The 10,267-nt window shown below is 33.0% G+C and overlaps 2 protein-coding genes and 1 long non-coding RNA gene across 4 annotated transcripts in view; 1 reads left to right on the top strand and 2 right to left on the bottom strand.

Annotated features, from left to right (window-relative positions):
- Positions 1-2,643, top strand: part of LOC119638155 (neurogenic locus notch homolog protein 1) — an 11,304-nt gene extending 8,661 nt beyond the window's left edge. For both annotated transcript variants that reach the window (XM_038034824.1, XM_038034819.1), the window contains exons 5-6: positions 1,480-2,093; positions 2,175-2,643. In XM_038034824.1, coding sequence (XP_037890752.1) covers positions 1,480-2,093; positions 2,175-2,402 — 842 coding nt within the window. In that variant the 3' untranslated portion in view covers positions 2,403-2,643. The remainder of the gene's footprint in view (positions 1-1,479; positions 2,094-2,174) is intronic.
- A 2,761-nt stretch (positions 2,644-5,404) lies between these two features.
- On the bottom strand, positions 5,405-8,449 carry LOC119634147 (ras-related protein Rab-35). The gene is made up of 3 exons (XM_038028109.1): positions 7,494-8,449; positions 5,879-6,178; positions 5,405-5,790 (listed from the first exon to the last, which is right to left on the bottom strand). The coding sequence occupies exons 1-3, from the start codon at positions 7,543-7,545 to the stop codon at positions 5,540-5,542; spliced, it is 603 nt and encodes a 200-aa protein (XP_037884037.1). The 5' UTR covers positions 7,546-8,449; the 3' UTR covers positions 5,405-5,539.
- Positions 6,185-6,826, bottom strand: LOC119634155. The gene is made up of 3 exons (XR_005246925.1): positions 6,712-6,826; positions 6,580-6,652; positions 6,185-6,526 (listed from the first exon to the last, which is right to left on the bottom strand). It is a non-coding gene; the product is annotated as an uncharacterized LOC119634155 (long non-coding RNA).
- Positions 8,450-10,267: the final 1,818 nt, after the last annotated feature.

Genomic DNA, 10,267 nt, shown 5'->3' with positions numbered 1-10,267 from the left:
TAATAATAATAATAATAATAATAATAATAATAATAATAATAATAATAGAAAGTAAAATTTTTTCTATATATTTTATAATCGGTCAACAATTGTACTATGTAAAGTATCCGAGTGCGTTTAATGGCCGGTCTAGGCCGATTTGCATGTTTTTCGGTTAAAATTGTTGACTCTACTTTTACTGCTTTAACTTTAGTTTAGTAACATTCATTACAGCTTGTAATAGCTTAGCCGACACCTAATAAAATAATAATTCCATCCACCATCGCCAAGTCCTGATGATAAGAAATTTCTTAACTACTTTACATACAACTCTTTCGGTCATGGTTCAGTCTTTTCAATCTTGGTCGCGATCAGATTCAACAATCATTTATACAAAGTCAGCGTAATAGTTAGTACCTCGTACACATGTCGTTCCATCTATTCACCAAACAATACTTCGCAGACTGTGCTCGCGTGGTTTTTCCAGCCTCACTATCCTAGAGCTACTTCTTTCACATAATTCGCCCGCTTATATAACAATTTTTTTAATTTTTCAACGCACACAACTTAAACGCATAAAATATAACGGTTATGTTCCAAATCTTCTTTTCACACAGCTAACCATTGTTACTCGTTGACGACATTATATTCCTATCGTCTACTATTACTTTCTAATACGCTATACAAACATCCACTTTTTGTTTGAAAAAAAAAAAAAGTGAAACAAATAAGAAAATTTAATTCCGTTGGGATCGAATCTTTTATACCCATCATACTTACCCATAAAAAGAATTTCTATATTTTATCGGGTTATGAAGCTTAGTCCATTTTCAATACCAACCTGCGTGCAAGAATTTCCAATGTATTTACTAAATTCAAAGTCGATAGCTTCATATATTTGCGGTCATGAGGATATTCGCAACAGACGGACAGACGGACTTGCCTAAATCGATTTAGTATTTGATGCTGATCAAGAATGCATATACTTTTCGGGGTCGCCGACGTGTCCTTGTGGGCGGTGTAAACTTTTTGAGAAAATGAATACACGCCCTATCCTTCGGTGATGAGTATAAAAGAAATGAAGTCAAGAAAAATATAGTGACAGCGATACAAAAAATCAATCAAAATATTATAAATAAATAAATAATTTTTATTAAAAATTTACTAAAAAAGGAAAATAAATAAAAGTATATACATATAATGCACAGGAGCAACACTTGCGAGTTGCGGAAGCATTTACTAGCATCAACCAATAAAGAAAAGTATCTAATGTTAACCTATAATGTAAATAAATTACCTGCTTTAGCTGTGCCCCGCCGGCGAATCACTTGTTATTGACTCGCTAAATATTCAATAGGAGGAAGAAGAACAAGAGTTATTTTATTTATTTAAAAAAAAAAAAAAAAAAAAAATTCCAGCCTGAAAATACTATACTATACTATACTATACTATACTATAGATAAACAGTAAAGTAATGTAATTTTTATTAAACTTTTTTAGAGGAACAATGTCATCCTAGTCCTTGCGGAACGAATACTAAATGTGAAATAGTTAATAGTGTTCCGACATGTTCTTGTTTACACGGTTATATCGGTAATCCTTTGACCGGATGCCGTCATGAATGTGATCATGATGGCGATTGCACTGCCCGTGATATGTGCAGCAATTTTAAGTGTGTGCCCGCTTGTCAGCAATGCGGTACGGGTGCCACATGCAATAGTGTAGCTAACCATCGGGCGATATGCGAATGTCCGAAAGGTTACATCGGTAGTCCTTATACCGAATGTCGTCCAGAGTGTTATGGTGATTCGGATTGTCCATCTAATCGGCCCGCGTGTTTTTATGGTATCTGCAAAAATACCTGCGAAGGAGCTTGCGGTATTGGTGCCGATTGTCGTTTGCGCGGTTTAACACCTGTGTGCAGCTGTCCCCGTGATATGACGGGCGATCCGTTTATCCGCTGCCGTCCATTCACCAAAGAAGATTTATGTGAGCCAAATCCTTGCGGCACCAATGCTATTTGCATTCCCGGTCACGATAATACTGGACGTGAGCGCCCCGTTTGCAATTGCTTGCCCGGTTATACCGGCAATGCTTTAACTCATTGCCTTCGAGTAAGTCGTTAATAATAATTTGCCAATCATCTTCTTCCTTAATGCATTCAATAAATAACGCAAATTATTCTCGTTTTGCAGGGTGAATGTACAAGCAATAGCGAATGCCCCGGTCATAAAGCCTGCATTAACTACCAATGCGTAAATCCTTGCATTGGTAAATGCGCGTCCGGTGCCACCTGTGAGCCTAAAGCTCATTTGGCCGTTTGCAAATGTCCGCCTGGTTATAGTGGCGATGCCTTGATCTCTTGTCGTCAAGCTCGAACTCAACCGGTCGCAAAATATACTTCATGTGCCGCATGTAAATAAGTCAACAGCGACAGTCGTTGATGCCATTAATGTTTTATGCCATAAATTTTGTTAATAACTAATATTCAAATTTCTTTTTAACTTTATTCTTACACATCTACACACAATGCAGTTTTTGTAACTTTTGCGGCTGATTTTCTTAATATCTTTTGCTTACTCGTGATTTTATTTATATATATATATTCTTACAAAGAAATGCTCTTTTGTTGTTAAAAGTCATATATGTGAAAAAGAACGAAAACTTAATGAATTCTGAATTTTATTTGCCTTGCGGAGGGTAATGTTTACATTCACTTATCTTTCAAAGCTTAGTTTACGGGGATAGTAAGCAGGTTAACTGACATCGTTGCTTCTATCCTATGATAGTTGCCATTAAAGAGCGCGACGAATATGAAAATATATTCTAACAAAATTTAGACTAAGGAATTAGATTCATAAACACACATATATATATATATATATATATATATTGTTGAAATAAATAATTTTTCTTTATAATATTATAGTTAGGTGACTTTCATAAGTCCATAGTTTCTGAATTGAATCGGTAGATCGGATTCATTGCCTTTTAAGCCCGACACTATTTATCGTAAGACTTATACTAAGATTGCATGAGCATATGTAATATCCAAAAGTACTTAACACATACCCGCATGTTTTAAGCTTGTCTGTTCCTCTGCTTAGGTATTTTTGTATTTAACCTATAGGTCATAGTTTTGAGATATTATGATGAAATTTGGTAAGCCGATGTGTTTTAGATCGGATCGGACCCTTAAAAATGCTCCTCCTCCTTCTTTCGAAGAAGAAGTCATAATAGAAAATTTTTTATTTACAAATATGTTGGAAAATCCATCCAAATGTACTGCCAATCGCGACACTTTAAATGAATCTTTTGTAGAATCTAAAAATGATACTCGAAGTAGCTCCTAGATATTCTGACAATGGCCATTTTACCAATTTTAGTTATAATTAATCTGCCCAAGGGTTTGGCTATTGCAAATCGTAGCTTATATTTGGGAAAGTTAAAGTTTTATTTCGGCTCCAGTTCTAGCGGTGAAGATGAAAAAGTAAATCTTACCTAATCGTAATCGTTCTTAGTTTGTTAAGGTGGGCAGTATTTGTTTTGTACTTGAACTGGTGTTCCACAAGAATCTATTTTAGGTCCGATTTTGTTTAATAATTTCATAAACGATTTGGTTATTTTCCAGCTAAATTTCCTTTTTTATATATTTTCATTTACACATAGATGATAGCAAGAAAGTTGACTTGAAAGTCTTATGTAATCATTGATCAACCAAAACGTTGATCAATTATCGGCTTGATTGCGAACGAAAGTTAACTTTCAGATACGTGCCTACATCTAATGGCATACAATGTTACAAACAATGCTGCTTTAAATGCTACAACGAACTTATAGAATATCATATTTTTGTTTACATCGTCTGTCGACTAATTTTTTGTGGAAACTATTTTCTTTTTCAGTATTAAAACAATAAATCACACGTGATGCTCGTTACAAGATTTAACCCAAATTGATTATTGCTCTCTTATAAATTTGGAAAGTTAAAATTTATTATCTCTTAGCTGAATTTAATAATTTTTATTGTTAGGTAATTATACTTTGCTACTTTGCCTTTTTTTTTTTTCTCTCTACTGGGTCTCAACTTGAATCATTAGTACTACAATTGTCGGGAGAAAAATCACGACATTTCATTGGTTTGTTGTGGAGCTCAACTAAATTTACAAAAAATTACGTAATGCAAAGTACGTTAGATCATTGTCATCCTTATTTTCATACATTTTCGTAAAGATGAAAGGAGTTTTTGAAACCCACCTTTCGCATTCATTTTGATTGATGAATAGTTTTTTTATTGCTACGAAATAAATAGAAGTATCATTTGATATACGTTTATAGATGACTAATAAATATACCAAGCAGAATCAGTCTATCTTAAGGTTTTGCTTTCGTTAAATCAAGAAAACAGGAATCGAAAATTTGCTTATTTTATATTGATCTGTTTTTCTAATTTCGTTGTTTGTGAGACAAGTTCCTATTCACACATTGAAGCTGCTTTTGTTTGTATTTGCAATTTCGTTTTTCTGCAAACCGATAGTAGAAGATGTATGATTGCATTTCCAGCATCCGACTTATATCATCGCGGCAATTGGTGCATATTACAAGCTATTAGAATTCTAAACCCATCGCCTTCCTTTATCAATCAATAGAAGACGCTCGCTGTGCCTCAATGCATTGCATGGTTTACTGTTCGTTAAAAACAACATATATTTGATGGCTGATAAGACAATTTAATATTTTCGGAGCAGATTTTATGAGGACTCCCTGAAACCGTATAATTTAAGTACTGCAATATTTCAGTGGATTCTTCAAAATATTTGTCTTCTTTTTCTTCTTCTTCTTCTTCTTCATTACAATGTATTCTAAAATATCATTTGGTTTGGTTGGGGAATCGTTTTAATGCGTCGCATATTCAATAACAATAAATTATACGTGTAGTGTGTAAAAATTCATAGACGTTTGCCTTCGATTGCAAAGATATATTTCTCACAAGGGATAGTTGCCTGCAGTATCTATTTATTTTTCTTAAATACAAAATGCAAGAAATTTTATAAAATATGTAGTTTTTTTCTTCTTTTTTTTTTTTTTTAACCATTAAGGATTTTAGATATACATTGATTAAAACATTTTTACATTTTCACTGTGCTGAAAGAAAAACCATTACTTTGCAGTGGCATTCAGTTTTTTCATATCAACTTCAAAAAATTTCAATTGCCGAACTATAATTTGTATATGTGAACCTAAAGGAAATACGTGCAAATTATGAGCCAATGTATCAGTCTACTGTAATATTATACATATATATATATATATATATGTATATAGAGAGAGAGCCAAAAAAAAAAAAAAAAAAAAAAAAAAAAATTACAAAATACGATGTTTTTTGCTTTCTTTCGTTCTTCCTTAATTTGGTCTTTCTTATTCATTTTATACAATAAGTTTTTATACAGTACGCATTTGCATTTGTTGTCTATTATTGCTAACTGAAAGTGATCAATGAGCACGATGATTATGATAACGAATAGATATAGTGATGCAAGGAATGCTGTTCATTGCTGTTTCAACTGCAGCATTTGCTCTTTCGTTTATTTTTTTGATGTTTGAGGTTTATTGTATCTTTTTGTTGCTCGTTTTGTGCATTACGCAACTTGTGCTGGAGGACTTGTCGTGTGATCGACAGGAACATTTCCTCAACGTTAACATTATCTTTGGCAGATGTTTCGAACAGCTCGATATCCATTTGACGAGCAAAACGTTGGGCATCCTCGGTAATTACAACTTTCCGATCGGGATCGTCATTTTTATTACCCACTAAGTAAAAGAAAAGCACACATGCGCAAACATATTAAACATATTAATTATGTATATAATATTTAATTAAAATTATTAAATATATTACCCAACACTTTATTCACTACATCACAATTGTTCTGTATTTCGTCCAACCATCGTCTCACATTGGCAAAGGATTCACCATTCGTAACATCATAAACAATGATGACACCGTGTGTACCACGATAATAAGTGCTTGTAATTGTACGAAAACGTTCTTGACCTGCCGTGTCCCAGATCTGTAACTTAACTCGCATACCATCGATTACCACAGTGCGTATTTTAAAATCCACCCCAATTGTGGTTATGTAACTGCCCGAGAATGTGTCGTCCGAGAAACGAATTAATAATGACGACTTTCCAACACCTATCAAATGAACACACACGTCAAGTACACAATATAGAAATAGTTATATGAAATAAATAATAAACTATTCATGGGTTAATTGCAAAATTTCCTTCTCTCTCTTCTTGACGAGCTTTTGATGGCCTTAAGTCATACCCAAACATATCCTACGCGATAATTTCTATTCAGATTTAAAACTAACGTTGCATAAATATCGGTTTCATTCTTAACTGCGGTTGAAAACATAATCACGCTGGACCGTCATGGAAGACCTGAATTCACAAAAATCTATTTACATTTACTTATTTAGATAGGAGTAGATAATGTCTGTCAAATGTTTGTAGCATTTAAATATGCTCAGCGGGGATTCTGGAAAATGTTTATATTCTTTATTAGCGTTACGCCCATTTAGGTTAGTCTACCTGTTTGTCTGTTGCATTCAAAACTCTGCCCGGATTATTTGTCATCAATTGTTTTAGGTTCAAGTGCTTCAGACTGAAAGAAAAATACCAAATACTAAATTGTATTATTATATGCAGACTTTCCCCGCTTACCGCAGTAATTATAAAGCACGCAGCAAAATTTGCAAATATTGTAACAAGTTTTCGATACGACACTATTTCAAAAAATCGAATATATGTTAATTCAAGCAACTTTGAGAAAAACATAAATACATCATCAGCTGTAGTTTTTATGAAAATAATAAAAAAACGTTTTCATTTCATATGTTTTTTGTTTTTTTTATGACAATTTAAAGTTGACTTGCGTTTTCATTCATATGTATTCATATGTATATTTGGGATGGAATTTCATAGTTAGTTTTCATCATAAAATTTTAGACCTTAAGACTTGGTTTCGATACAATATGATACACTTTTTTTGACTTATATTATATCTACTCGATAGGTTTTAGTTTTAATAAAAAAAAAGTAAAAAAGTTTCGTGTAATACGATTTCAGTACATCACGGTGGGAATGTTAAGCGGCGGACGCCTGTGTTGAACATTTGGAAATACTGCGATGCGCATAATAAACTAACGCGTATGTTACATCACATTCATATTCGACAATATATATTTTTTACTTCGTGTCGAAATGTCATTATTAAAAACAAATAAGAATAAATCTACGGTAATCTACGTTATACAGAATATGGTTATTGTTAACTTTTAAAGGATGCAGATAAAAACCAACAATATCGGGTCTAAGGGTTCTTAATATGTAGGACTGGGAGTTACGAATGCATTTAATATACACCCCAGATGAGAATAGCTGTCCAGAGATACTTTTATGCAAAAGTGACAATGTGAGAGCATGTAAACGTTTTAAAAACTTACCACTGTCGCCGATGATTAAAAGCTTAAATAAATGATCGAAACCCCGCGCCATGATAATATATTAAAATTTTTTCTCTGCTGCGTAACAGTGAAGACAGTTTTTTTCTTGATGTCTTGCAAACTGTAACGTGCACTTATTAAGAGAAGAGAGCGTAATCTTAGGAGGAAGAGAAAGAGCGTGGAACTTCCTTGGTTTTTTTTTGATAACTGTGCGTTCGCAACACGAAAATTGTGTTTATTTTTATTGTTTTCAGCAACTTAAATAATCAAAAATTAACATACATCCACAAAAACAAAAAGAAAACCAAAAAAAGAATCCAAGCCGATTAAGTGCAGCTACAGCTCTTTTAGGCTAGTAAGTTGCATTGATAAGCATATCATTTGTTCATTTTTTCTGCAGGGCATCTAATGGGCGGTTATCTAAATTTCGTTTATTAAACGGACCAATAGAGTAATTGTCGAGTAAATGCAACGACTCCAAAGTACTTATTACTAGATATACTGGAAGAAACTTGCACGTTTTGGAAGGCTTTCATATGTATAGAAGAAAAATATTAAATCGACAGCTGGCAGCAGTTAATCTGTCGAAATTTCCTTTTCGTATAACTGATGTGAACGTAAGCTTGTTATGCATTCGATTTGCTTTCCATGTAATGATTACAGCTCGTCTCTTTTCTAAGCTTTGTCACAAACACTTTATCATCCGCAGACAAACAATTCTTTCGCTCACTTCTACGGCTGATGATTTACATCACTTCACTTCACTCCCTCCTCTATATAAATTTGATAATCAATTTCACTTCAGCTATCAATTTTGTTCTCGCTGCTTTGATTTTTCAAGAACTTGTGATTTAAAATAGTCAATATTTGTTCCTATACTGCATCACTTGACATGTTTTTAATTAATTAAGGGAAATAATTTAATGTTCGTATTAAACTACAGATCTTTTCTTTCTTTTGAATTATATTTTTCTTCGTCAAATGCGTCATCCTATTGTCAGCGTTGCCATAAGTAAAAATTTTTATGTAATATTATAAATCAATATATTGCAGTAGCCAACAGTAGTCTCTACATATATGTAAAAAGAAAACTAAAAAGGTAAAATCCAATGTTACGGCAATAACGCTTTGCATTTCGCTAATAACAAACAGAAATTTTGAAAATCAATCAGAAATTATTTGATTTCATAATCAGGGGAACTCTGAACTTCTTATTCATACAATTTCTATGAGGTTGCAGTGAAAACTGAAGTAATCCAATTTCACATTAGCAAACACAATGATCATTGATGAAGTTGTAGTTTTCGACTATGTTGCATTATCCATTATCCATACAAACCAAATGCTCTCTACAACATTCTGTATTGCTTAGTTGGTGCTAGTGCCGAAGTATGATAACTTCTAGTGTGTTCGTTGCCCTATCCCAATTATGCTTGATTTATGTCTAAAATTTCCTTCGACTTGTGTTCAAAATCCCTCTGGACTTGTGTCCAAAATTATATAATTCCACAAACATATTCACGTCGCAAACAAAAGAAAAATAAACGAAACAATAAAACAAAGCAGTCTCTACGAAGAACATTTACGGCATGAATTGGCTAAGCTCAGTTATAGTTCTCGTACGTCGTATTATCGAAAATCCACTCAAAATATTATACACAGTTAAGAATGTTTCAGAGTATGACCATAGTTTCGCAAAACTCCTTTTCTATGATTTGTCTTCGGGACGAAAAATCTTTATTTTGGCTCGGAGCTTGAGCTGTGCCCCAATATGAAATGATTAAAAAAAGTCTTAAAGTAGCTGTTAAACAGATGTTCCCATTCATCAGTTGCCTTAAGAGCTTTTTAAATGCTTCTTTTAGTTTTGAAACTGTGACGTCTGTTAGAAATTAAATTTAGGCTTTTAATTATTTGTTTTGTCGATAGGAAAGCAGTTGTGTTTTTTGTGTTTAAACTTTAAATCGTATCATGATTCAATTTCAAATCAAATTCTGAAAGTTGTGTTAATCTCTTTCATTTAGCAAACGTAAATTCTGCAACTCGTATACATAGAACCGGAACTTTTAGAAACAACAAGTAAAAACACTATAGAGGAACACTTTAGTTAAAACTTATATAGCTGTATGTTGGAGGATGATCACGGCGAATGAAGGAAATTGCCAGCTCCTGCCTAATGCTTTTCTACGGTTGTAAAGTTTTCATTGTTTACGGTTGCGATATTCGCGTACGTAGGATATTGAGGGAAAGGTGGGATTGGGGGAATTTGTCTGTTCGATTCTCGCATTACTTCTCTCATCGATCCTGCTGTTGCAACGGATTATCATTAACTGTGCTATTCAAAGATTTATAAAAAGAGTAAGAGAGAGAGAGAGAGAGAGAGAGAGAGAGAGAGAGAGAGAGAGAGTAAGAGTCCGAAGTTTGTCTGCGCCAGAGACAACGAAATCAATAGATGCGAGCATCGACGTCACTTACTAGAAATTCTTGCCTCGACAGAATATTTGTTTACAGTGCACTAATTGAAAAATTAAAAATCAGCTCAAATTGCTTAAGCTACGATTATTTTAATATTTCATTCATTTATTTAATTGTTTAATTGTGCAATATAAATAATATAATAATAATAGAATGTGAATAGATGCCGTGTAGAATAACTCATCTATGATATGGAAAATTGGATAAAGCAGGTCTTATGTTGTGTTAAGCAGCAAATAAAATTAATAAATATATAAATTAAATAAGTAAATTCGATAAAGATCAATATAAAACTACAAAAT

Source organism: Glossina fuscipes, unplaced genomic scaffold (assembly GCF_014805625.2).
Source record: "Glossina fuscipes isolate IAEA_lab_2018 unplaced genomic scaffold, Yale_Gfus_2 0, whole genome shotgun sequence".
In the NCBI taxonomy this organism is placed as follows: domain Eukaryota; kingdom Metazoa; phylum Arthropoda; class Insecta; order Diptera; family Glossinidae; genus Glossina; species Glossina fuscipes.
This window is presented reverse-complemented; position numbering and strand designations above follow the sequence as displayed.

Coding starts and splice junctions, on each gene's coding strand:
- LOC119634147 (XM_038028109.1), bottom strand. CDS start 7,545: ATGGCGCGGGGTTTCGATCATTTATTTAAGCTTTTAATCATCGGCGAC. Junction 6,179..7,493: donor TTTAATCATCGGCGACAGTG/GTAAGTTTTTAA, acceptor TTCATTTGATAG/GTGTTGGAAAGTCGTCATTA. Junction 5,791..5,878: donor TGTAGTGAATAAAGTGTTGG/GTAATATATTTA, acceptor TCTTTTACTTAG/TGGGTAATAAAAATGACGAT.